Source organism: Amblyomma americanum, chromosome 10 (genome assembly GCF_052857255.1).
Source record: "Amblyomma americanum isolate KBUSLIRL-KWMA chromosome 10, ASM5285725v1, whole genome shotgun sequence".
Lineage (NCBI taxonomy): Eukaryota > Metazoa > Arthropoda > Arachnida > Ixodida > Ixodidae > Amblyomma > Amblyomma americanum.
In genome coordinates, this window is record NC_135506.1 from 5,546,395 (window position 1) to 5,573,839 (window position 27,445).

The 27,445-nt window shown below is 43.7% G+C and overlaps 1 protein-coding gene and 3 non-coding genes across 4 annotated transcripts in view; 2 read left to right on the top strand and 2 right to left on the bottom strand.

Moving 5' to 3' along the window:
- The window catches only part of LOC144107858 (uncharacterized), a 58,731-nt gene that overhangs the window by 16,281 nt on the left and 15,005 nt on the right, over positions 1 to 27,445 (top strand). The window contains 24 exon segments of the mRNA XM_077641072.1: positions 205 to 421; positions 6,813 to 6,983; positions 8,936 to 9,007; positions 11,075 to 11,188; positions 13,797 to 13,886; positions 14,786 to 14,830; positions 15,090 to 15,143; positions 15,603 to 15,656; positions 15,727 to 15,786; positions 16,257 to 16,307; positions 17,988 to 18,041; positions 18,678 to 18,731; positions 19,293 to 19,346; positions 19,701 to 19,757; positions 20,364 to 20,417; positions 21,653 to 21,706; positions 22,245 to 22,298; positions 22,707 to 22,760; positions 22,846 to 22,899; positions 24,132 to 24,185; positions 24,732 to 24,785; positions 25,671 to 25,724; positions 26,347 to 26,400; positions 27,210 to 27,254. Coding sequence (XP_077497198.1) covers positions 205 to 421; positions 6,813 to 6,983; positions 8,936 to 9,007; positions 11,075 to 11,188; positions 13,797 to 13,886; positions 14,786 to 14,830; positions 15,090 to 15,143; positions 15,603 to 15,656; positions 15,727 to 15,786; positions 16,257 to 16,307; positions 17,988 to 18,041; positions 18,678 to 18,731; positions 19,293 to 19,346; positions 19,701 to 19,757; positions 20,364 to 20,417; positions 21,653 to 21,706; positions 22,245 to 22,298; positions 22,707 to 22,760; positions 22,846 to 22,899; positions 24,132 to 24,185; positions 24,732 to 24,785; positions 25,671 to 25,724; positions 26,347 to 26,400; positions 27,210 to 27,254 — 1,678 coding nt within the window.
- TRNAA-AGC (transfer RNA alanine (anticodon AGC)) lies at positions 1,841 to 1,913 on the top strand. The gene has a single exon. It is a non-coding gene; the product is annotated as a tRNA-Ala (tRNA).
- On the bottom strand, positions 2,702 to 2,774 carry TRNAA-AGC (transfer RNA alanine (anticodon AGC)). The gene has a single exon. It is a non-coding gene; the product is annotated as a tRNA-Ala (tRNA).
- On the bottom strand, positions 4,219 to 4,291 carry TRNAA-AGC (transfer RNA alanine (anticodon AGC)). The gene has a single exon. It is a non-coding gene; the product is annotated as a tRNA-Ala (tRNA).

A 27,445-nucleotide genomic window follows, 5' to 3' on the forward strand; every position in this document is an offset into this window, starting at 1 on the left:
CCTCACGCGTCATACCCTTAAGGCGGAGCTTAAGTGTCCCTCCGAAAAATTCGCTTTTTGTTTTTACTTTTGATGCGCATGAACCAACAATCCGTCTCCCCAATAGCTGCACGACATACGCGCGTTTCCAATAAGTGCTTCGTAGCCGAAATGACTGACCGACGTGAATAAGAGACGCGTCTACCCGCCCCACCATCGCTGCAGGGCCGTGTTTCCGCGTGGCCTACCCGAGGAGTTCTCGTTCGTGGCGACGTTCCGCAAGCGGAGCAGTCGCACCGACCCCTGGTTCCTCATCCGCGTCACCGACGTCCGGGGCACCGCGCAGTTCGGCCTCAACGTGCTCTCCAGGAAGAACCGTTTAGACTTGTTCGCCCAGGACATCACCGGCAACAGGCAGACGCTGCGCTTCAAGAACGTCCGGGTAAGTCATCTGCTACGCACGCAATGATGGATGCGTATAGAGAGCACGTATGCTCACCGAAAAGACCGCATTAAACAGAAGTAGACATTCTTCTCTTCTTAGAATAAGATAACTGTTCAAGGAGTTGGTGCCACTGTCACATTAATACAATCGCGCATATAATACAGTCGTAGGCGCTTTTATTAAAGTGTTCGTGAAGTGGATGTGAAAGTTGCTACAAAGTGCCAGTATTATGAAGATTATAGGCAGTGTTCAAGTCCTCGAAAGTGAGCCGAACAATTTACAAACATTTTTTTCTAGTCCCCACTGCCGCGCCGCGCAGCGACGTCTGGTGCCAGTTTCTCGAGCGAATCCTGTCAGATGACGTCATACACCTTGCGTAACATTAGTAGGGCGAGGCTGAAGCTTCACATCGCAGCTTTTAGTCCAAAAAACAATCCGTAGCCACTTTATGCCGCCTTGGAAAGTAAATGGATCGGATGTAGAGTAATGTCTTCCGTAAGTACTTGCGCTCACCAAAACAGCATTAAAAATGTAATCAACTAATCATCCTGCCTAATTTTACAAGCTGCCTTTCGTAAAAATGGTCATGAGGCAGCCGGTACCACATGACCGGTTTATAGCATCCTAATGTATTTCTTGCAGCTGTTTCGTCATTTTTTTTAGTATTCTCACTGGAATTAGCCGCGTCACTAATATCTTTCTTCTACTTTCGTTTGATTGTGTCCATTGCAATTATCGCGGTAGATTTACTCCTGCTGAAATACAGCGCGTCCCGCTGCGTTTAGTCACCAAAATTGTTTAAAAACACAGGCGATGAAATAACAAACAACGCATGCGCGCTCACTTTGCGTGTATCATTTTTACGGGGTACATGGAGCGCCTTACGGAAGACATGCATTAATTCTATTAAGCCGTAGTTAAACCTCTTTCATCTGCCACTCTCCGGCGATCTCACGCTAGCAGATCCAAGGGAATGAACCGCGACGTCATGAGAACTGGGCGGCGCCGTTGATTTGAGGGGCATTTGCCGTTTCATTCTTGAGTTGTGTCCAACCGTAGTCATGCATACAATAGATAGATTCAAGAAAATATTTTTTTACGCTCCACGCACGTTTATCTTGTTCAGTGAACAGAATAAATGAACAAAAGCATGCAAACTATTGTGCAGATACACAAAAATAGAGATTCTTCAGCGGCGCAGTACCATGGACGCCGACCGCAACGACACGTATGGTGTGCGCAGAAAGGAGGGACACCCTCACGTAAGCGCTGGCTACGCGCGCAGCCACGTACCCTTTCACGACGGTCGCACCAGCGGGGAAAACAGGGACAAGCGAGTGAGCGCGTTGTTTCCCTTCCCCGTTCGACCTCATTTACTGTTTTAAATGTCCTTCCACTCCGAAGTGTTTCTCGTACGGGGGTGTAGCTCAGATGGTAGAGCGCTCGCTTAGCATGCGAGAGGTACTGGGATCGATACCCAGCACCTCCACGTAGTTTTTTTTTTTTTCCCCTTCCTTACAAAGTTGCCTGACGTGTACTGCGAAACCTAACAAGGACGGCGCTTCAACCTGCAGTCTTACTGATCCGAACCATGCCTTATGTTGAGGCTTACTCGTTCATTCTTTAACAAAGTTAAATGCTCCAGCATGTGAAAATTCAAATTCTTTCTTGAATAAATGCATTTGCAGCTCGTTATTCGACATTTGATTTGTTGCTAGAAGCTTATTCGATTCGTATTAGAAAATTTTTGTATGCGCACACCTCCAGTTACCCTGTGTCAGGTAGTAGTAGTAGGTAACTGTTTTCCGACAGATACAAGATTGGCGTCGGCCCATCCGCCTAGACGACGTACGACCTGCAGGAGTCATTGGACCCGGACGCCGTTTTCGGCCAGTCGGACGATTCTAAGCCGAGTCTGAGCTGTGCACTGGAGTCTCCCAAAGATCCTCTGTCCTAGTTTATTTGTGTATGTCCTATGTTTTAGGACAGATCCATACAATGTCTAAGAGATATCTGCCCTACCATTACATAACCGACACATCTATCCGATAATTGTCCCGGATACCACTGGCTAAGACTAGCTGGTTTCGGATAAGTCCTCGTTTGTAATCGTCTCCAGATATCTTCAGGTACAAAGAAATTTCACAAGCGTATTTTCCGACCATTACGCACCGTCTGTTCGGAATTGGTTTACAGCAACTATAAAAAAAATCATTTTAGACCTGTTCCGTGAGCCCACACCACTCTGCTTTAAAAAACATAAAAGAAAAGCATCCTTGGAGGTGCTGGGTATCGATCCCAGTACCTCTCGCATGCTAAGCGAGCGCTCTACCATCTGAGCTACACCCCCGGACGAGGATTACCGCGGTGTATAAAGAAATTTAAACCGGTTAATGAGTTCGAACGGGAGAGGGTGCAAAAAGAGCGCTCAACCTGTCGACACCGTTTCGGAAAAGTTGGCAACGAGCCGTGTGCCTCGACCGGTCTCTGCGACCCAAGACAGGTTGTTGTGTGCGTTTCCGGCTTAGGCATGCGCCAGTAGAGCGGCACGGGCAGACAGAAGTTGGCACGACATCCGCCAAGAACTGTTTTTACCACTGGCACCTGTTTGGTTTGTCCTCCGGCCGGTGATCATTGCGAGGTAGAGCAGCAGGCGGATTGTTTCACAAACGTCCCGGTGGCAGGAAGGTATACACAAGTCGAAGAGGCTTTTTCTGACCTGGTTAGCTCATGTCTGTACACTGCAGAAATAGTTCGGCGCGAACAAAACGACGCACGCTAACATATATGTATGTGACATATCTGCAGCTAGTCACTGATTAATGTGTTAGCAGAAAAGACAGAAAAAAAATACCCATAACTGAACCTGTAAATGGCCAGTTATGACTACAGGCCGTCCTTGCGTACAACCTGAAAAGATCAAAAGCGTGGCAAATGGCAGAAAGCAAAAGCAATCTTCAATGGCCAGATCTGAAAGCGCGAAGAAATCTCATATTGAAATGTTTGAAGTATATTTATGATTTTAAGGTTGTTATAGACAAAGATGATTTACTTAAAGGCGCCATCGTATCCTTCGAAGAGAAGGAACCGTAATTTAAAAGTGTATGAATTTACTTTTAGAGGTGACGTGCTCGGTTACTCGTTCTTTGCCAGATCACTCCATTAATTGAATGTTTTACCACCATATGTTATTGTTGTATACCAAAGGAAGACTATTCACGCGTGAATTAAGTGCATGATTTTTTTGTGTGTATGTGATTCTTACCCCCTGTATTATTGCCGTTTAGCGATGCAGGTGCGAAATGAACAAAAAGAATACATAAACACGGCTACAGTTCACCGTCGGCTCGGCGCTGTGGTCCTGTAGACTTCATTCGGTTTTACGCTGCTAATCGAGACTAGAAGCGGTCGACCGTGCCGCGGGTCCCCACAAGCTCACAGCTTAGACCACAGCGCTCAGGTGCATGGTGCGAACATCGACTTCCGCTTGGCAGAACAGCTGCGACGGCGAAATCTGAACTGCGAATAAAATATTCTTTGATATCTTCTGTACGATATATATGCTCTTCACGTGTGACATCGTTAACATAGCAGGCGCGATGGTTCGGTTGATGTGGAGTTCGGCCGTCGAGTTCGTGGCAGCGTAATCGAATCCTGGCCGCGGGGTTCGCATTTCGATAGAGGTAAAATGCAGAAAGTACGTGTCGTAGACGAAGTCAATGAACCCAGTGGGGTCGGAACCAATCCAGAGCCCTCCACTACGGCACCTCGAAATGCAAAAAAAAAAACAGTCATGGAGGTGCTGGGTATCGATCCCAGTACCTCTCGCATGCTAAGCGAGCGCTCTACCATCTGAGCTACACCCCCGGACGAGGAGCAGTGCGGAGTCGAAAGAAATTTAAAGCAGAGAATGAGATCGAACGGGAGAGAGACCGGTCATGCCCTTTCTCCGTCGACACCGTTCCGGAAAACTTGGCAGCGCGCCGCCGTCAAGTTGACCGGCGCGACGCTGAGAGACGGAGATTGTTCCCTAGGCAGGCTTCATTAGTATACCACTCAAAGTCAATTCAAGAGGGGCAGAGGTCGTCCGAAGTTTACGTGATATGCTCTGCTAAAGAGTCTTATTGTATGGAATCATTCAGACAGCCAAGTGTTCCACAAACGCCCCACCGGTAACAACGGACTGCGTTTCATTCAGGCTAATTGGTGCTGATCCAGTTGCGACAACGTGCTTACCTACAGACGGATGGCACGTGGCTGACTACAGCTTGCCGGATGTCATCCACTAGCGTGTCGGTGGACCAGGCAGAAACATGGCGCATGATTGAGCGAGTATAGCTGGGGAATCACTTGTCGGACATGAATCATGTCCGGCACTACAAAATAGCAACATGAAACGCACAAGAGAAGCATGGCACATGGCTCACAGGCATCAGATGCGTGCGTCCTTCTCTCTCAATTTCATTCACCTTACGCGACTAAAAATAGTTTTACAACGATTTACAAATAGAGAATAAAAATAGGAGCATTTGGGCAAAGGGCGATCCCTGTATGCCCTCACAACTTAGCCCAAAGCATTCAAGTGGCGCAAAAGATAAGAAATACTAAAAGTGTCTGTCACTCAAGGAACCGGGGCTTCCGTTTGGCAGAATGGCTACGAAGGCGTACTTCAGCGACGGCTACAACAAAACTAGAAAAATCTGAAGCTCCATACTGATCTTTTATACCGTCTGTACACTATTTCCTCTGATATGACATCTATTTTTAAAATGAAAGATTTTTTTTTAGAATAAATAAATGTCATTGGAGGTGCTGGTGTCGATCCCAGTACCTCTCGCATGCTAAGCGAGCGCTCTACCATCTGAGCTACACCCCCGAGGGCTCAGGAAATGAGCCTGAATAGGATTTTTAAAAAAAATCTAGGTCCCTTCTTCCCAAAAACCAACTACTATAGTCGGATACAACTTAAGTCTGCAGTGAAGCTCCGCCCACATTCAGGACCGGCGCACAGAATTCCTCCACGACAGAAATGTAGGCCGTTGTTAAAACTTCTCTTGTCACCTAAACAAGAAGTTAACCATGAGAAAAAAAGTTATAAACTCTAGAATTTTTATACCTGGCTTGTTTAATAAAGTAAAATATTGAAAAGCTGATTTCGTTCACTTTTGTGACTGGCTAGCGGAGTAATACAGTACGCCGCGGACCGTGGCCCAGTGTTAACAACTGCTGTTTTTTTTTTTAAGTTGTATCCTACTATAAAAGGAAAAGCCCTCCAACTGAGCCGGCCCTTGTAAAGTTTCATGACTTTGACAAGAGTGCCTACACTGGGTAAATAAACAGCTTAACACATTCGAGCAAGCGTGTGAAGCCATCAAGTCACTGGACATTGTCATATAGCGTCATATATGGCTATCCATAAGCAAACTTTTGGCGGCTAACTGTAATGCGAGGGCAAGAAGCCAATTGTTTGTATGCAGGCTTTCCCGTGAACAGGCTGTGTTACACTATATAGTTTCGTTTTCCGAGCTCACGGCTTCCGTCTCGCACATTAAGTGCTTGCCGGCGACTTTGCAGAACGACCACTATCACAAAAATTTATTCAGACAGCCTATAGACTGTCCCTAGACTTCTGTCTATAAAGTTAATAGACTCTCTATTGACAAACCCTAGATAACAGTCTATAGGCATTACAAATCTTATCGACAGTCTATAGGCAATCTATAGATTTATGGCCATATACTTTTAGTAGACTTTTGTCTACAGACAGTTTGTAGACATAGACAAAAAGAAATTACTACAGGAACGCAATAGAGTCATTAAGAGGTCTATAGACTGAAAATTGAAAATTAGTCTTTGAGGAAAGGAAACGACGCAGTAACTCCTCACTTATCTCGGTGGACTATAGACCATTTATGTAAGGGCAAGCTAATTTTTCAGTGCCCCCATGCATATAGTACTGTGATGCACAAAAGTATCGAGAGCACTTGGAACCTAACCACGCGTTGACCTTGTCAAAGCAGGAAGGCAGAACAGAGTAAACTCATTCAGATATGAGCTGAACGCATGTTTTACGGAATATCACAAGTTTTCTTCCGTTAATATTTGTGCGCAGGCTGTCCACACAACAGTACTATCGATCAACAAACGCGTAAGCTAGCTGCTCAGAGGCCGGTGTCCCCCTCACCCTCTGCGGCGTCAGTGAATAATAGGCGCTAAGGCGTATTCCTCGCTGGGTAGTAAGCAGCGCTGCCAACAATTTTTCTCGTTGTGAAAGCCACAAGGCTTACTTCTACATCCTTGCATCATACATCAGCGCGATGTGCACTGTTTAGAAACAAGAAACGGCATATGCGGTATATGACCGCACTCATCTTGTGCACGTGTGCAGGTCGACGACCAGCGGTGGCACAAGGTGGACATCAGCGTCTTCCGAGACCATGCGGTGCTCTACTTGGACTGCGAGAAGCACTCGAGCCTCGAGCTCGTCCCCAGGGCGCCCATCGACGTCAACGGTGACGTTAACATCGCCAAGTACGAGTCAGACCTGTCCACGGTGCCGGTACGTATACAGTGCGAGAATGCGATGCCCTCCGTGGCATCTTGCAATTTCGTAATCCAGGGCCCGCTTGCACAAAGCAGATAAGACTATCTCGCTTCTAGCCTATTTGCTGTCTAAACCCTCTCTTGGTTTCGAGGAAAGGAAAGTCGCATAACTTCCTCACTTTTTAGGTGGACACCATCATCATCTCAAAGCGCGGCTGAGGTGTCCACCTTCACACCCAAAAGAAAGGAAAGGCGCATAAGTCAGCCACTTATGCGTCTTTCCTTTCCTCTTAACCAGGAGTGTTTACGGCGCCAATTTTTAAGTTTTAATATGATTGCCTCGACCAGAAAGCTTTCCTCCTTAAAGGTCCCAGGTGGTCGAAATTTTCCGGAGCCCTCCACTACGGCGTCCCTCATAGCCTGAGTCGCTTTGAGACGTTAAAACCCGTAAAACCAAAGCAAACCAACACTCGACTTAATTTAGACCGCGAATATGATTATACAGGGAACTAGACTCTCTTATTTGCTCTGTGCAAGCAGACCTTGGTTATGGCTACGGTTCTTTATTCCTCCATGTGCAGTGATGAAGACAAAACAAATTTTCAGACAGCTTCCCACACCTTAGTTTAATGCACAAGATACATCCAACGATACACCAGGAAACATGCCCATTCTGCGGGGAACACACAAGCCTATGTGCCACACAGTTTGTGCACGTCAAAGAGACAAAACAATACCGGCAATACGAAGCCCAACACATATGATCCGATCGACGATCAGAGGAACCTGTTGAACAGGGCCCGATCGGCAGCATCCTCCAATGGGGTCTAGAACGGAGGGCCTCACTAACGCTCCGCCATCTAAAACACCGTTTATCAATATAAATTTATTGCGATCGGCACCACCTCATTCTCAAGAAGGCACTTATTCGGAAGCTGCTCTACCTTTGAGACAGTGAAAAAGCACTGTCAAAGGAAACTACTGATCAGACATGTCTGCGCAGGATACGCAATACTCTTTCAAACGAAAGAGTATTACCCCGTTTGTAGACCTATCCCGTGAAGTCTACAAATGTCAAGCAATCAATAAAGCCCTTGAAGCAGCCATCGGTTGAATAATTATTGTATTCAAAAGCACCTGATCTGAACTTCACTACTTCGTAACTTGCAGCATGTTCGTTTCGACTTCACGCAGAGAATCTCACGACTCGACTTCCGGCCGCATCGTACATGACTCTGAAAAGAACTGCGCAAAGGCACTATGACACAGAATGGCATACACACTACAGAATACTGCAGCGCGTGTCACAATTGTTTTCTCTATATTCAGGTACCGTCGCACAGCAGTTTTGTCAGTCAAACTCGCACAGTCTCTTGTCTGCAACAAGAGGAGACACGCTTGTCTCGCTGCTGACTCTCGCACAGGATCGAAAGTGTCGTCTTCTTCGACATTTTTATTAGTCCGCCCGTTTCGTATGTTTCATTTCCGGGTCCCGTCCTTTGCTCAGTTTTTAACGCCATAGCGTTAAGGATCCTATTCAGCGGAGAGCGTGGCGTCGTATTTGGCGCGTAGAAAAAACCGGGTTTGATCGAGAGGGCCGTGAAGTCACAACCACATGACCTAGCGCGGGTAATTGAAACACCCCACAACTACACAGCTCTTCATTGCTCCACAGGGTCATGACGTCATTTCACTAACATCACGTGGTGTCTCCGAAGAAAGAAAAGCAACTGCCCTAAAGAAAAGTGTCGTCGAACTGGCACTCATAACGCTGCCCCGTGGGTCGTGAGCCGAGCGCACTACGCACCGACCACTGAGGAACGTTCAGAGCGATAGCTTAGGAACTTTATGCGACCACCTCACAACCGCATAGTTAGCAACGTTATTGTATTACACTCTTGACGCTACTTAAGTGTTCCAGAATTTTTATGCTAAAATAGCGCCCGTTATCTTTTTTTCCTCTCGCAGATGGACCTCCAATGGATGGTGATGAGCTGCAACCCGGCACGACCAGAGCGGGAGACCTGCTACGAGCTGCCTGTGGGTATTGACAGTGACTAGCATTTCTCGAGGACGATGCTGGTGAATATCCTCACTATGGCTCGTCCTCAGGGAGTTACCAGATCGTCAGGGAAAGTTGATGGTATTAACGCGATATCGTTACGGATCTCCTGTCGCAGAAAATCCGGCGTCGTCGTCGTTGACTGTGAGAGAAAAAATCCACGAAAGGTACCCAGGGAGGCAACCTAGGAGGCAGATGGGCCACCTATAGGTCACGTAACCTTGCGGCGTCATCACGACCTGCCCACCGGATTGTGAGCAAACTGCGCACCGTGGCAGGTGGCAGTTAGATTACTGATTGGTCGCGATAGGTTGGTCGGTAAGAGCAACGTATACCCTATTGAAAAACACAACAGAAAATTTTCTTTTGTCACAAAATTTTCCTGTTGCACTTTGGGACTTCATAACAAAAATTATTGCAGTAACAACAGGATTTTCTGCAGTATTGAGCAGTCTCCTGTCGTAACGACAGAGGCAGTTCTGTCGCAACAACAGACAACTTCGCAATACTACAGAAAAATCTGTTGTAACGACAGGACGACAAAAATTCCTGTTGTATTTTGGTATCGGCTCTGTAGTATTTTTAGACTTGGTAGGGCTTGTCCAATCTTCTAGTTCGTCGTTCTTGTCGTCTTGCGCTACCATGTATCTCCAGAGCATCCAGACGATTTGCACGGCTGCTTTGCGTTTGCTTCTGCGCAATCGCAACGTTGCTCGTGACCTCGGCAGGAGTAATTTCTGCGGGCAAGCCTGCGACTAGCACGTCGCGAATATTACATGCCTCCCGACACGCATCGTTCCTTTACCACCAAAAATAGTCGCTCATTTTTCGGTCACTTTAAAAACTATGAAAACATAAACTCATCTCGTGCTTTCAGCCCAAGCACGAGAGTTTTACTCGTGGCTGTGGCGTCATCGCTGCGTCACGCAAAATTCCGTTCCCGGTGACATCAGTTTCCTGCGTTTTTGCTGCTTCAAAATTATTTTAACCGGCACTTCAGGAACCAGCAAACTGCAACCATAAGAGGGACCGGTAAGAAATGCAATGAAGTCGGCTCAAAATACATTAAAAAACGTCGTTGCTCAATGGATTGTGATCCAGAATGGGTGTTCTTTTCTTTCAGCCCTTAATAGAGCACTTCCTTTTCAAAACTCCACAACCTGTATGCGCGCACATATAATCGACAGCCTCTGCTGTCATTTAGCGGCCGCTCGAGTGCAATACACGGTACGAATCACTGAGAAACTAAGATTTAGAGCATAAAATCACCGCCAAGAAACAACTACACGGGTAGGTCCAAATTCCTTGAGAATTTCATTTCTCGAGGTATAGGTACACTCTAAACTGCAGCCAACTCGTGCATTTATCATTTTCGATATAAGTTGTAACAGAGAGAAGGGGCTTTATTGACGGGAACGTAAGAGGGTTGGCCGGAAGAATGAATATCTGGCACTCTGCACTGGGGAAGGGGAAGGGCGGGTCACGATGGGGGGACGATGATGATGGGAGGAGGCAGATGTGGCTAAGGTGTCCCGCCATAATTAGTTCGGGCTCGAACACGGGCTGCTTTCTCCTTTAAAACAGGGCATGTTCCATGGCCGGCAGGATGATTACAAATTCGCCCGGCCTGACGGCATGCGGCACAACAAACAGCGGACTCCTGCGGGCGCACACTACATGTTGTGACGCGATGGGGTCCAGCACAGCGCGTGCTTTTGAGGGGTCGGCCGCGTGTGGGCAGCGGCTCAGACCGTGTCCGTACTGAGAGCAGTGTATTTACAAAGGGGAACGTGCAAGTCCTCACGGACTGCGATTAACGTCCAGCCCGCAATGACACATTTAGCTGCTATCAGGCGGCAAAGGCTGTAGCATAACGAGAAAAAAAACATGAGGCGTAGTCCTCGCAATGAACAGGAATTCACTTTCAACATTATCGGCTCAAGGTATACCGCTGACGTCGACCGTTAAATTTGCAGAGTATAAGCAAAGTAACCATGCGGCAGTGCGAGCATAGACCCCGATCCCGCCCATTTAATTATGTGCAGCCGAGGACAACGCAGCCTGCTCCGACGTTGGCGACGCCCACAGAGACAACCCTGACTACCGAATCCGTCTGCATCGAGTGTCCGCCGGGCCAGCCAGGACTGAACGGAACCGATGTAAGCATGCGCAGTCCCGCACGTTGTACAACCGCATACCTTATATGCGGGGTATCACACGTAATACGGGGCTGTGATTCAGTACAGCAAAGAACTCTAACCAGGCTGAAGCAGTCCCCTTTTGTTTGGCAAGTGCCGTGCAAAGAGCACAGCTTTACTTGCACCGATTCTTTCCCGAGGATTCCAAAACCATCAGATCTTCTCCTCCTTCAATTAAACAATTCTTCTGCATCATTGCAGGTTGAGGTTGTTACTCTGGATGGTGCAATGTGTCCAGCTCGAGGACTTAAACCACCGACAAGGCTTTGGAACAACCTCAACAAATCACGGAAAAATTATTAAATGACACTGCTAAAAAAAATATTTTGCGTGGAGCCTACGGCGTAGATTAAAAGCATATATAAAGGCCCATTTAAACTAATTTTGCATAAAGTTTGAAACCATCACCGAAGAAAAGGCAAGGCGCAAGCATTCTCTATAACATGTTAACGATTCCAGGGATTCCTTCTGAGGGAGTAAACGCACACTTGTCCCCTATTGCTACTCCTTTTTAGGAGTTGCACTACTGCCAAGCAGCAGGAGTGAATCTGGGGAATAAAGCCATTTGCTGGGGTAAAACCGCTTATTTAGCGGGCCAGAAAAGAAAATGAGGTGAAGGGTGAATCAGCCGCGGAAGTTTCGTTCAAAAGCCGGAAACATTACCTCTTCACTGCCGCAGGGACGGTGGACCGATTTGAATAAGTATAATATGCTGCAGATTGACTCCTGGTGGAGGTTGAGTTTCGCTGTATGCATTTTGAGAAATCCGGCGATCAAATTGGGCAGTTACATTATAGCTTGCACAGCTCGATCAATGAAGACACAACACAGAGAAGAGCTGTGTATACGTCGCAGAACAGTATTCAAAAGCAAGTACACATACCTTATGATGAAGGCTTGCTCTTCGTGAGCGGAAATCATTGGCGTTCTCTTGAATAGCTGGTACCATAAAAAGCTAATTCGCTTCACATAGGTCACGTAAGGCATTTCTAATGACATTTCGCAGAAAAATTTGTGAAGATATATGGGCATTGAGAGGAAGGTTTTGCATGAGCCAAACGTTGGCTGTTTGTGTAAAAATGTGAGCGCGGTTCTCGAGCGACGTAGTCACGAAAAGCATCTCAGATTGGTGATGCAGCTATATATACTGCTTATAATAATAATAATTGGTTTTTTAAGGAAAGGAAATGGCGCAGTATCTGTCTCATATATCGTTGGACACCTGAACCGCGCCTTAAGGGAAGGGATAAAGGAGGGAGCGAAAGAAGAAAGGAAGAATGAGGTCCCGTAGTGGAGGGCTCCGGAATAATTTCGACCACCTGGGGATCTTTAGCGTGCACTGGCATCGCACAGCACACGGGCGCCTTAGCGTTTTTCCTCCATAAAAACGCAGCCGCCGCGGTCGGGTTCGAACCCGGGAACTCCGGATCAGTAGTCGAGCGCCCTAACCACTGAGCCACCGTGGCGGGTATATGCTGCTTCGCCGAAAGCAACTATCCGACAGTTCTGTTCGAAATTCGTTCTTCGTGCAAATTGATTGGGCTTTGCTTGACGTACTGAGTACTTCAAGCGAGTGTATTTCTGCCGCTCTAAAGGAGGTCTTGTTATTGAAAGTCAGCAGAATCGGCAACTGGACGGATTGCTGAGCGATGCAGGTAACAAAAGATCGCAGTTCCGGTACACTGTACGAGCGGAGGCAGTATAATCAGCCTCCAACTCCATTTATCCGCAGGGTGACTGCGCAGGGATAAAACAGGAGTAAACACGGCAGTGAATTCTGCGGGCGATTTAAGCGCAGTAAACAACTAATGTAACGGAATACACAAATGCTGGAGAGAGAAAAGCAACCGGTTTACTCCGGCCTTACTCCCATTAGTTTTAAAATAGCATGATTTGAGTATGTGCTGTAGGCACAGCTGGACTGTGTAGCATGAGAATGTGAAGTATCTCTCCCATGCAGCGTTTTATGTGTAGCGTTCAAATTGCACAAAAACCTATTATAATATACAAGTTTGTTTGCTGAAATTATACAGCTAATAATTTTATTTTTGGCTTTCAAATTTTATTATTGCCATTTTCCTAGTATCTCCGAAAGTTAAGGGTTCATCGAGTAGTCCAGCTGACGTGGTCCGGATTTCTCAATTCTTCACGTGTGCTTGCGCTCTTCTCTAAGCAGAAGAGTTATAGAACCTTTTAACAGAGCGAAACAATTGTTTATAGTTTGCACAAATAAAAAAAAATCAACAGCTAGTTCATCCCAGGTAGTGCTCCGTTTTGCTCATCACTGCTCACCAGCTGCTCGTATGGCGCTCAACTTCCAGTTTTGGGTAACGATTGTGTTACCCATTACACCTCCACACTGTACAATAGACGGCAGAATATGAAGCGGAAACAGGATGACTCATAATCTGAGTAATGGCGCCCACTTATCTGTATCGGCGTCCGACATGACCACGCTTCAGACTGAGATGTGTGCAGGCGCTCCTTTTAAAGCAGTCTTACATCATCCCACCTGCTACCACCAGGTCAATGTAAACGTGCTCTCCTATAGCGTCTCTCTAAATTTCAGGGCATTCCAGGTAGACCAGGCCAAGACGGACTACCCGGAGTACCGGGTCTCCCAGGTTTCAAAGGAGAGATTGGCGTCGCTGGACTGCCTGTGAGTAATGCAGACTGAGGCCTTCCAGAACAGCTTACAACGTTTCAGTCAGTGAACACACTTACGAAATGAAACTTCATTCTCTAAAACAACTCTAAAGCAGCCAGAAACGAAATCTGAACGCTGTAATGAAAGTACAAGTAATTAAAGTGTTCTTAGTAAAAAGAGGAAAGGCCAGAGTGTCAGACAGAAGCACACGGTGCCGGCGGTCACAGGAAAAAAAACGACCAGACTAGATACGAAATGAAAGTGAATAGACAATGCCGCAGAAGTCGTCATTGTAGCTCAATTAAAAGGCCTGTATTTTTTTTCAACTCCAGTTCACCTTCCCTGAAACAACCCTGCATAATGCGAGCACAAGCGCCCAAAGGCCTCTTCATAAGGGAGGCCAAAGTTCATGGTAGCGCCTCTTCATGCCTTGCAAGTACAAGGGAGAAATATGAGAGAACATATGCGCCCCCTTCTTCCCTGTGTGCATGCCTACGATCTCGAGCAACAGTGTGTTTCACCAGCCCAGCCAGCCATTTACGTTATTACCCTGATAAAGCAAGGATTTGCCATTTTAGGTCGCGGTCCTTGAACCACTTAAAATGTTCAGCCTGCCGCTGCATTCTGGGTCATAGCACAGCTCCAACATCTTAAACTTCATCGCAAGCTAAGCAGACTTCAGTCCTTTCCTGCATCCGTACGCACCAAAATCTGCTGCGTTCCCAATTTCTCAAATTAACTCTGCATGAACATGCATGATGACCGTTATAAACGAGACCTAAACAAATTGTAATATATAGTAAACCTGTACTAAAACATTCAATGAAGTGTTCGCCTAGATGGGTTTTCTTCCCCTCAAAACCACTGGGCATGTGAATGACAGCAACACTTCATGCAATGCCTGCCATCAGGGACCGCCAGGACTGGATGGCTTGCCTGGGTTACCTGGACCCACAGTAAGTCCAATGTTTATATTTTGCTTTCTAGTCACAACGGAATGAGAGCGAGCTTGACAACTCAGCTTCGTTAACTTTGTCAACGCAAATGCATAGGTGATTAAAATACTGCATTTAAGTTAAATCTTTCTGCATATTTCCTGCCATTTTTCCTGCATGTGTTTAATGAGAGGAACATTTAATATTGCATACAGGTCATTCCTCTGGGGCCTCCTTTTGCATTAAGATACAAATAAATTAACATAAAAATTTCACGCAGGGACCTCTTGGACCAAAGGGCGATATTGGTGCACCAGGAATCCCCGGCATACCAGTGAGTTCATACAGTATTCTCCATGAGGCATCATCATTTAGTAGGTGCCATATTTAAATCTTTCACAAAGCTTCAACATTAAAAACAAAGTTGACTGCACTATACGTCACTTAAGATGTAAAACTCGCTAGGAATGTCACTAATGTGCAAGACCATCATATTAATTAAAAAAAACTGCATTGCCATTAAAAAATCAGTTAAAAACACTGGTGTAAGGTCAGCATTTCTGAACTCCTTTGCGCTGTTCAAATGTGGCTCGCTTCACTGAGAGCAGGCGGGAAACTGCGTCATTAGTGCCACAGAATCTGCATGGAGGAGTAGAAAGGGAGGAGAAATCGGGGCTTTACTGATGATTTTCTCAGCAGCGCAATAGTGTTGTCACACGGACAAATGCTGATGGCCTGAAAGGTGAAAGGTGCACAGTTTTAGTCTGCTCCAAACACACTTCTTTTTCTCCAGGGCCTAAAAGGTCAGAAAGGAGACAGTGGAGTTTCTGGGGAACCAGGTGTGCCTGTGAGTACACTGACAAAAGAGACATGGAGCAAACATGTGTGGCATGGCACTCAATATGCGATTGTTGCAGGGCATTCCTGGGGCTATGGGACCAAGAGGGCCGCAGGGGCCACCAGGCAGCACAGCAGTGGTACGACTTATTCATCCTCAGTGCAGTTCACTTAAACTTCAAGAATATACCAGCTGAGAAAGATTAAAAGTCATTAAAGTAAGCAGTATAGGCCAGCTAGAAGACGGCAACTGAGCAAGTGCGAAGATCGTAAAAACCAAATATAGCCGTTTAAACGTCCGAGTTCCTGTGGTTACTAATTATAATATATAATGCAGTCTCTTGATATGTTGCTTGTGAGCAGATTTAGATTTAAAAATCCAGTCACAAATTTTTCCATCCGCACTTTTTGAAGAAGCTTAACAACAGCCGTTATTCCTTTCGGAGGTAAGTAACTACGGTTCAGATAAACTATTTTCGTTTAATTTCAGTGATGCCATTGTGGACACAATTTTCCTCAATAAGATTAAGCCTGTAAAGTTGTCTTCCATACTGTCCAGGCTAATTCGCAGGAAGGTACACAATGCTTAAATACTACTTCATCTCTGCAGGTAGAAGGACCCCTCGGACCTCCAGGAGACCCTGGCCCACCAGGCCCAATTGTGAGTTCGCATGATTTTTTTTTCAGCATATATACAGTGCATAAATTACAAATGTAACATCAGCAGGTTCTGGTTCACTAAACAAAGAGCATGGACACTGCTTGACTCATGTAATATGTGAGCACTTTTGTGCCACGGTAGGCAATGTGAAAGAGCCTGTGCAGTCAAACTGTGCAGTGCCATAGCCATATATAGGGCTTGGACGTTTCGGTTTAAACGGAAAAAGAACAGGCAATAAAAGTACGCGGAATCCCGTTTTCGAAACTTGTTTTAACTAAAAAAGGTCAGTATTCTTGGCATGCAAGGCATAGCTACCTTGCTGTTGAGCACGACTTACACTCAGTCAAAGTTGAAAATTAACTAAGTAGGGAAGCCAGGGATGTGATGTGATGGCGCATTGTTGAATAAGCAGTGAAGTTTTGCGATTTGAGGTATGTCAACACTAGGTTACATGTTTCTGCAGACCAGGAAGCACCACCTCCTCGTCGCCAGACAGCTAAGCACCTTTTGTTCACTATATCATCACCCTTTTAGAGCAGTTAGTCCATTAAGCAGCTTTATCAACTGCAAATAGGACGCTGAAACTAAAGTGTGCATGGGCGCTACAAAAAAGTATGTTCTTGCAACTTTGACGATTGAGCGGCAGCTCTATCGCTGGCATCAACACGCAGACCATGTGATGCCCTGCTCTCTCGTTCAACCTGGTGTGACAACACAGCAATAACATGCCAACCTAATTCCTAGAAGTAAACTTCCACTTGCATTTTTGTCTGCAGACTGTCCCAATTAATTTGCGTTACTATTTTAATGATGACAGCAATTTCTTTTAGAAGCACAGCTGCAAGTACTAGCTACTACCATTTGCACGTTAATTACTGGCAAATAAACTGTTCACGCTGACGAAAATGTCAAGATAGACTCTAAGCGACTTTTGACCACACAGGATTGCCACACTGATTTTCAAAAAAGGTTAGTAATTCATTCGCTGAAAATATTACTCACTTGAAAAAATCTAGAACTTGCATTTGAAATGAACATTGAAAAAACTTCGACGAATTTTTTAACATAAAAACCAAAAAGTCCAACCCCCTACATATATCATAGTCATGAGCAGTCTGGTGGCTTCAATTCACACCTTGGCCAAGTTTCAAATCAAATTGAATCATTTTATTTTGCCACCTAGTACAATTACAGTTGTGGAAAAATAGCAAAGAAGCTGCCAGTGCCCACGGATAGCTTGAAATAATTTATTTCAGCCAGAATTTGTTCGTAAATTGCTTTCTTGCAATATACAGTGCATCAAGGTCAAACTTTGGAAACAGACAAGCTATTGCGTTATTTGCTGGAATGCAAAACTGCAGTGTGTAGAACAACTTTGTCTTGCAGTTTGACCCCGGTATTTCATCCTATTGTTCATCCTATCAGGAACAATACGTGTTAAGAAAAACGTTGCTGCTTTTGTTATTTGTCTATTAACGCAACACTATCATGCAGACTGGTTCTTGTGGGACTTCAGGCCTTACATCAAGGCAGTGAAATTTAAAGCAAAAGCGGGCAAACCATGATACAGGTGCCAGCCAAGCAGTGAAGCGATAAAACAATGGCCAGAAATTGCACAATAAGATACCTGCAACCATTTCTCTACAGCTTCTTCACCATTTCTTAATTTTTCTCTAATAGGGTGAGCAAGGGTTGCAAGGTCAGCCTGGACCTATGGGACCCCCAGGCAACAAGGTGACGACTATCTGGCAAAAGAAAATGCATGCAAACTGCTTTCTGTTCAGTTGAAATGTGTAGTTGTGATATAAGACACAAGCAGATTAATAAAAATGGAAAAGAAAAAAATGCGAAAGCAATGGAAACAAATATTTCATTGTGGGTGGTACAGTGTGAAACAGACGAAAGACAAAATAGAAGACAACACAGACAAGTGCTCCTACTTTCGTCTTTTGCTGTTTTTGGCTGTACCATCTACAATGAACTATTATCACCCTAGCTATCCATCCTTTTCCAACTATTTCCGTTGGATGTGTGAGGCTATACAAATGAATGATATGCAGTGACTGTACCCACATTTTTTTTTTTATGATGGGAAGATAGTTGTCGCATGAAAGGAAATGTAGCATAACATGCAACACGCTTGCCAAATGCACTCTTAATCATGCCAATAATACGGAACACTTCACTGAGAAGACAAACACCCAACACAGTGTGACCACATACTGGAAATGGCTTCCAGATAAAATATGATATGCTTTGCTCTGAGTGTTGTCAGCTGCATTGAAGAAATTCATACCTATGAAGAAAGGAAACCGAAGAAAGTAATGAAATGTTTGTTCTAAACATGATTTCTTTTTATGCTCCATGCAGGGTGAACCAGGGGAAAGAGGCAACACTGGACAGACTGGCCCTCGTGGGCTGCCGGTATACAATGGTTTCTTTTTGTCACTGCACACAGGGATTTGCACACAAGTATAACAGATCGCTGGCATCACATATGCTAGTTCCATACAAACATAAGCAGTGTTCCGGTCATATAATTCAGCGGCACTTCATTGCACTTGTACTTTGCCAGACATTTCTATAAGAAATGGCTAGTGAATTGGAACAACTAACCTTCTATGAGTGAGAAAAAAATTACCAATGCTGTCACTTCCTCTGTATACTAGCAAAAAGCCTAGAAACACATTTCATTGAAGCATACAAAGCATTAGCCACTAACAAAAAGCAGTCACAGCAAACAAGCTTGTCTCGGCAACATGGCTTCCAGCCATTCATATCATTAGTGTGGCCAATTGCATGAGACACAATCAATATGCGTGCTTATGGCAGCCCGCCTAACACTGATCACATATGCTATGCTTTAGGCATGCTTTATTGAGAAGACAAAATGAAGCTGTCATAGAGTGTGCTCTGCAAGCTCAGCAAAATAAAAGAAATTACGACACAAATTTTCATTTATTAAAGTTGGCCATTCTGTTTCAGGGTGAGCCGGGGCCCAAAGGTTCATCAGGAAGCCAAGGCCTTCGGGGCCCGCCGGTCAGTGTCCAGCACCAACTTCACAAAAAATCGTGTACCTTGTGTTGATACACAATCAACCCACAATTGAACGATAAATTTTTTAATACTGCAAACCTTTTGCTGAAAACTAGATTCAGTGAATGTGTTGGTCATCATTAAAAGTGAGACGAATGCATAAACTCAATGATTCAAGCAAGTTGAAGTCATGAAAAAATGACAGCAAGAGCCACGCCTGGAAAACGTTATAGAAAACGGAGCTTATATGCCCAACGCTTTCAGGAAAGTGATTTTGAATTGTGTGATGCACTTGGGAGAGATGGCTGCTTTTTCTTTTTTTCTCCAGTAAGCAACTTATACTGTTTTTTTTTATAGGGTCCCCCAGGACGTGATGGAATCCCAGGAACCACAGGAGGAGGGCCATCAACACCAGTCAGTTCCTAAACATCATAAGCCAATGCATCCTAAACAAACCAGCCAAAGCACCATCCCATCCTTTCTACCACCACAGGACATCAAAGGAATGCACACAAATTTTAGACCCCATTCATTGCTTAGTGAGCACAATGTAATCTCACAAAATGTTGCACAAAGAAAGATTTTCTGGTAAGCTTATGAGATGACTGTTAATAAATCAAGTTGAAAAGTAACACAAATGAAATGACTAAGAGGAGGCACAGGTGAGAGCCAAGAGTCCAAAGCTATTTTTGCTACCATGGCTCTGTCTCGTACAACAACCATCATCACATGTTCTCACCCTCATGACGTAGTGTCCGACAGGTGGAAAGTGAAAGTAAAAATTAGACCAATTCATTTAACAACACACCTCTAAAAAGTGCTTTTATTTTTGAATTTTCCTTTCTTTCTCCACATTTTAGCAACTTGGTCTGTATGTTTGTACTTTCCAACCATTGAGAGACCACTGTCACTAAATAAATCAAATATACACACATTGTCTTCAGCAGTAGCAACATTATGCATGTGAGTTAAATGTTGGTCACAAGTTCTAACTGTTCTACTTTTAAATTCCATGAGCAGGGTCTACCTGGATCTCCAGGTGTGCCTGGTGACCCTGGACCCCCAGGACCGCAGGTTGAGAAGCTCTTCTGTTTTATGACGTACAAATTTCCCAGAATAGAGAACACTGCATGTGGCTTATCAAAAATGACATCGTCATCACCATTTATTGTACCCTAAGAACCTCAAAGGCATACAAAGGGAAGACTATGCATGAAGACTATTGCATGTAGTTCTGTCCAATGGGCATACAGTTGAACCTCGTTATAACAATGTTGGAGGGGCCCGGTGATTATTTCGTTATAGCCGTATCTTCATTATAGCCTGTCCTGACCGAGCTTCCAAGGGGAATCATCATTTCTCGGTTATATCCATTATTTTGTTATAAACTGTTTCGTTATAATGAGGTTCGACTGTATGTTACTACACTTTTTCTGATAATGAACGTGCTTTCTTTCCCCGAAAAGAGTTCTGAAAAATTTAGTGGTGTATTTGAGGTAAAGTAAAAGCAAACAAAATAGGAGGTGTGTTCATTATGTGAGTGTGTCTATTATAGGAGTGAATATAGATTGGGTAGTGATTCCTTCAATTGGAGTTCGGTCTCTGAAAGCTTTCAGAGGACCCCTACAGCTCTTGTTTTCCATAAAATCCCCTACATTTCCTGACAACATGAAGACCTGATCAAAGCATGTGTGCGATTCAAATCGAATACAAATAATAGCCTTAGAGACCTACTTGTTTGAAGAGAATTGAAAGGCCAATAGTATCACACTGTAGTGACATAATCATACAGTAGCCAGCAAAATCTAATGAAGCAATATTTTTTATTGTTCGAAACTCAATATGGAGCATCAAAAATCCTTGCAGCAATAATTATACAGGCTGTTCTGTTTCAGTATTCAAAGTGTTTTCTGCGAAATTCCCCATCGAAGACAGCTGCTTTTAATTGTGCACAACCTGCAGAATACAAAGACAGCATATATGCTTCACGTGAAAAATGTACGCTTAGGAGACGCAAGCTTACACTTGACACTCTTATCTGTGCTCTTCCCACTGCCAAGCACAGATATATGAGCCAGTTCCAACTTCATTAACACACCACTCTTCAAGTGTCCTATCATCTGAAAAGTGAGGTTGTGGATATTGAAACAAACATGTAATTTTTTTTTTAGTGTAAAGTCAAATGCCTCAAAACTGCGAAAGTAAATCAATAAATGAATTCTGAAACATTTTCTTTTTTTTTTTCAGTCAATAAATAATGACTGAAGAAATAAGCAAAACTTGGCTGACGTGTTTTGTTTTAACCGCAGGGTGAAAAGGGCAGCCGTGGTTTCATCGGTCCTCAAGGAATTGAGGGTGAAAAAGTAAGGATTAAGAGACATACTTATCAGTTATCAATCTCTTCTTGTGGCTTGAATGTGCAAAAGCTTGCATTCAGAATGTCATTTTCATTTACTCTAGTATAATGGGGAAAGCACCGCTTTCAATACAAGGGCCGCTGTATGCTGTAGAGCACCATCAAAACCAAGCACACTTTACTAAATGAAAAGAAAGGATTTGAAATACTGTTCTGCTTATTCAAGTTGTGCTACCGTTCTATCATAGCCAATTATCTGATGTAGCGTTGTGTTGTGAATGAAAAATACTCAGGCTGTTCAGCTCTAAACGGAATAGGGTGTAGCCAGTAGTCTGCCTGCACAGATAGCAAACCAGTGAGCTGGTTCGACATTGAGTTGGAAGATGTGGCTGGTACGAGATAACAGCAGAAACAGAGAGAGATGCATTCAGTTATGGTCCTTATGTGATGTGACAATGTATGTTCATTTAAAGCACAGCGAACAACGTCACCGCAGCAAGATTAGTGATTATAAGTACTGCAATATACCTTTCACTTCTTAACAGGGTGACAAAGGTGATCGTGGAGTTCCTGGCCTTCCTGGCCTGGACGGTGCAAAGGTTGGCACTGGATCAGTACTTTTAGATAATCTGTTCAGGTTTAATAGCATTTAACATCATGCTCATCAGCTACATATACAAGCCCTTCTTTTAATATTAAGCAGCAGCTCATGTTATCAATACAACATTATTATTCATCCTCTCCAAAGATCTGTTTTTAATTTTTGTAACCTAACATCTCGGTTTCATTCCTTCTTTTACATTCCCTTTACAATGTCTCTCCCAAAGCCTGACGCTGCAGTCATTTTTCTTTTACTTCAGTTTCAGTTCTGTCAGCTTTCCAGTGTATCTCCTACCTCTCCTCATCACACATTTCACTGGAACCGTATTTATGATCTTTTAGGTAAACCCAGGAGACCGTAAATATGGTCCTATGAAATTTTCACAAGATCAATCTATCAATTTCAGGGAGACCGGGGTGAAAGAGGCTATCAAGGTGACGCAGGCCCAAAGGGTGAACGCGTAAGTTGTTCCACTTGTTTTTTGACTAACAGCATTTGATGTTCCAACATGTCAAAGATGCCGTGCGTCATAAAATCTTCCCTAGGGTCCTCCAGGAATAGACGGAGCGAGAGGAGAGCCAGGCCTGATTGGACTTCCTGTGAGAAGCATTTGTCTCACCTTTTTATTGCTATTCTTGCATAATATTTTGTGGTGTTTTTCAATGTGTACAGTATGCCTGTGCTTATGTACAAGAATTTACACAATAAAAAATTTATTGTAAAGAGGCAGGAAAAAGCACTTGCAAGTAAGCTACACAGTGTTGACTTGACCTCAACTTTGCCTTTCTGTATTTGCAGGTCATGTTCTGGACTCAGCAATTTCTCTCCATGGAGACATTACAGCCTAATACACAAACTGCTAACATATGACTCTAAACTATTAATTTATAAGTTGACTGATACCCATGCCACACAAGCACTACAAAAGAAATTAAGTGCTTAACGTAATGAGGGCAGTGAGGCCATTTATTTCTGGAAGCGGTGTCTCATGTTAAAATTTAGTGCCATTATGCACCCAGATGAAAACATCACAGAACTAGCTGAAAATTTTCAACTCAGTATAATATGTACCAATAAAGTTAACTTGAAACAATAACCATGGCTTAGTAAGCTGGAACAGTAGCCACAAATTTATGCGTCCACAAAATATACTCAGTTCGACTTAAACAGTGCAATGACAGTTATATAACTTATGAACACGCTCCTGAAATAGTTAACAGTATCAAGGTGCAGGCCAGTGTCCATTCACATGGCACTATTGGCATTACAACTTAAAACACATAGCACTTAATAGAATTTTTCGTGCATGTGTGGCAAAGGTATGATACTAAACCATTTTTACCTAAAAATATAACTTTCTTCAATGCCCGATCTCAATGCCTAACCTAAAGAACAACTAAATAGCTATATGTTCCTCCACCTCAAGCTACTAGGAACTAGCTCCCTGACCAGCTCTGATTCACATTATATTATGCGTTACACACTGAAGCTCCTCTTGAGAACTTCATTATGCAGGCTAAAGTTTAAGGCTAAATTCATAAGTCTCAGGTGAATGCTTTAAAAGTGGATCTTGGGAGCATCACCAGGCAACAAAGAGGAAATGTCCTAAAGCATTTGCAAAGCTGCAGACTGATACTTTTAAGTTCTTCACAAACTGCCAGCACAGATTCAATTAGTAACTATGCTTGGTGCTCCGTGCCAATATTTTGCCACTAGCACAAATTCCTTTCCAGTGTGTCAATGCAGTCAATGCTTCAGTCCGCTGTGTAGACTTGATGCACTATGATGTTAACGTGATGTAAAAATCTACCCGTTCTCAAACAACCTGTAGGGTCCTACTGGAGCAGCTGGTGCTTCGGGGCTTCCAGGACAGAAGGGCGAAAAAGTATGTCGGTAGCAACATGCTAAATAGTGCTTTTTAATAAAAGCAAATAAACCTCCAATTGAAACTACATGTAAACATATACTTCGTGTGAGTAATGATCTAAACCACAAAGCATATCAGTAGACAGCACCCAATAGAAAAACCAGTTCAAAAGCATGCATCCTCTTGCATTGATTGCAAGCAGACAGTACGCTTTGTTTTCAACCTCAGGGCTAGAAAATGCGCAACGTTGGCATTGCTGATAGCCAGGGCTGAAAAGAGCAGTTAAACACCAAGTACAATTAGTGTACCATCAAAATTAATTACCAACTACACTTTTGGTACAGTAAAAATACATGCCAGTGAATATATAGCAAATCAGAATCAATTAAACTTCCTGTCAGAACAGATGCTGGATTGAGGTGTAAAATTCTTCATCCTATGATTGAGAACATAGTATACAAGAAACTGTACTTAGTGTCTTTGCAAAAAAAAAAAAACGCTGAATAAACTCAGTTTAACTAAATTTGTGAACTGATAACCTTTACTTCATGTCACTTTTTTCAGGGAGAGCTTGGACAGAATGGACAACCAGGGGAGCCTGCCCTTCCTGGAGAGCCTGTGAGCGCAGTTTTATATCCTAGCACAATTACAGTCACTAAGTGAAGTAAATGAAATGAATTTTTTTTTTTTAGGAATGGAAAGAACACAGTAACTGTCTCACATATCTTGGTGGTAGAACTGTGCCCCCACACCCCTGCCCCATAACGGAAGGGGGAAGAAATAAAGGAAGGAGTGAAAGAAGAAAGGAAGAAACAGGTGCCTTAGTGGAGGGCTCGAATCATTTTGACCACCTGGGGATCTTTAACATGCACTGACATCTCACAGCACATGGGCGTCTTTTGCGTTTCACCTCCATCGAAACGCGGTCGCCACAGTCAGGTTCGAACCCGGGTACTCCGGCTCAGTAGACGAGCGCCTTACTGAGCCAGAGTACCCAGGTTCGAAACTAACCGCGGTGGCCAAAACAGATATTTAGCCCATAGCAGAAGTTAGGCTCGGTGAATAATACAGAGATATTTCATTACAGCTTCAATGTGGTACTGCCTAATTAAGACTGTTCATGCTGACTTCATAATGTTAAACAGACAAGGACAAAAGACAGGAAATGACAGGGACGGGTGCCCATCCCTGTCATTTCAAGTCTTTCGTCCTTGTCTGTTTCGAGCTCTGAAGTCAACATGAATGGTCACCAACTTGCCCAAACGAGAATTCTGATCTTAAGACGTCTTACCCCAACCATGACCTTGCAAAGCATTTGCGCAAATTTGAATATTATGCTCCATCTGGCAGGAGCTGCTCTACACCAGCCGAATTTCGACCCTTAAACTCAGTCAATATAGGTTGCTGAGAAAGAATTAAAACAAAAAAGAAAACTAGCAAATAAGTGAATTTCATCCAGGAAACCAGCAGCAACACACGATAATGTCTCTGAATGTGTCCTAGGGCCCTCGGGGTTACCCTGGACCAAAGGGGGAGCCTGGAGCTGACGGAATAAAGGTATGGCCCAGAATCCATTCCATGCGTAATCTGTGAGTTCACATATTCAGTAAATGATGTAGTATAGAGCTTTGGTAGTCTTGGTAATAAAAGCTCGCAGCGCAATCACTGCAATGACATGAGCTAATCTACGATTGGAGATGAAAAACTCCTGTGGAGGATTCCTATTCTATCAGTGAACTGTTGTATGGTAATCTGATGTAGAAAAAGAGCCACCAACATTTTTGAAAGTCGAACATGACTCGAATGACATCTCAATATATGCTGCCCATATGGGCTCATCAGTTCTATTTGTTTGGGCAGTTTCAGCTCACTACTCCACAAAAAGATTTTCCTTTTTGCAATTTTATTTCGGTTCCTCATGCTGTTCCTGTACTCCCATGCTTTTTTCCATCTTTGCATCATTTGCACTAAATGCTGAATGTACTTTACACATGAACAGAACAAAATGCCAAAGACTGGAAGCAGGCAATTTTCCTGATTTGCTGCAGCTGTTTGGTTTTTAGCTATGCTGACAATTTTTCTTTATTTCCCTAATTTCCTTTTTTTTAAACACTGGCTCCATTGTGTCCATGACAATCACTTTAGTGCAATTATATACTAGCCAATTTTTTTCACACAGGGTGCCATTGGACCCATAGGACCAAGAGGATTTCCTGGACCACCAGGCTTGCGTGTAAGCTCTACAGTGACTTCAGATCTAAAAGGAAGCTTTCACTGGGGCACAATTCTGTTTTTTTTTTTTAGATATATGTGTGACACAGAAGCGCCTTGATAATGCAACTTCTGCACATAGTATACTATTCAGATAAAAGTTTTGAACTTAAAACAGAAAGTTAAACTGTAGCAGCCGATCAAAGCACTGTAATTATTTAGACTATAAGACTGTCGACATTTGCCATATAATAAATTTTTAAAATCCAGAAATATATTTTAAAACTTAACTTTTTAACAAAAATAGACATCAAAATACTGCAAACTTCACCTCTAAGTTCTTTTAAACAGGACAAAACTGGCATCCTATACTTCTCTATGGATAAAGTTGCCACATTAATAAGGAACGAGTTTCTAAAAAGCTTTAGATTATGTAAAATATTGTCCTGTGCACAACCATATGTTGCTGTGCACAACTATACACAGCATTCATATTGTCCATTTTTTCATGCTGTCCTTCATGCTGTTTTCAAGAATGTGCACAACACAGCTAAAGCTCCAAACTTTTCAAAGTATGATTTTGGCAATGTTTTCAAAGTTTTTGAAGAAAAAGTTCTATTGAAATTTTGCCCTCACCAATCACTAGACTTTCACTTCCTTTTATATTTAACAGCTCCTATTCAACTTAGTGCAGCAGTTGCATCATGAGAAATGAGAGTACCTCTTGAGTTCCCCATGAATTTTAATGGAAAAGCCAAAGTTAGACCCATGTCAAAGCTCCCTAATAAACATCTAACGAACAGCTGATGCATTTTCTGCACCTACACGCAGGGGCCTCCCGGACCACCAGGACCACAGGGGCACGATGGGACAGAGGTGACAATTAGTCATTGAGTGAAGTTTTGCATAATACTGAGTTGAACAGGCTGTTGTATCACACCAAGAAGATTGGGTACCTTATCAGTGAAATTATGTTGGCAGTGAGAATAAGGCCACACACAGTAAAGATGTATAAATGACGAAAGCAGGTGCTGACTTCGAACTATACATTTAATTTCCCAAGGACA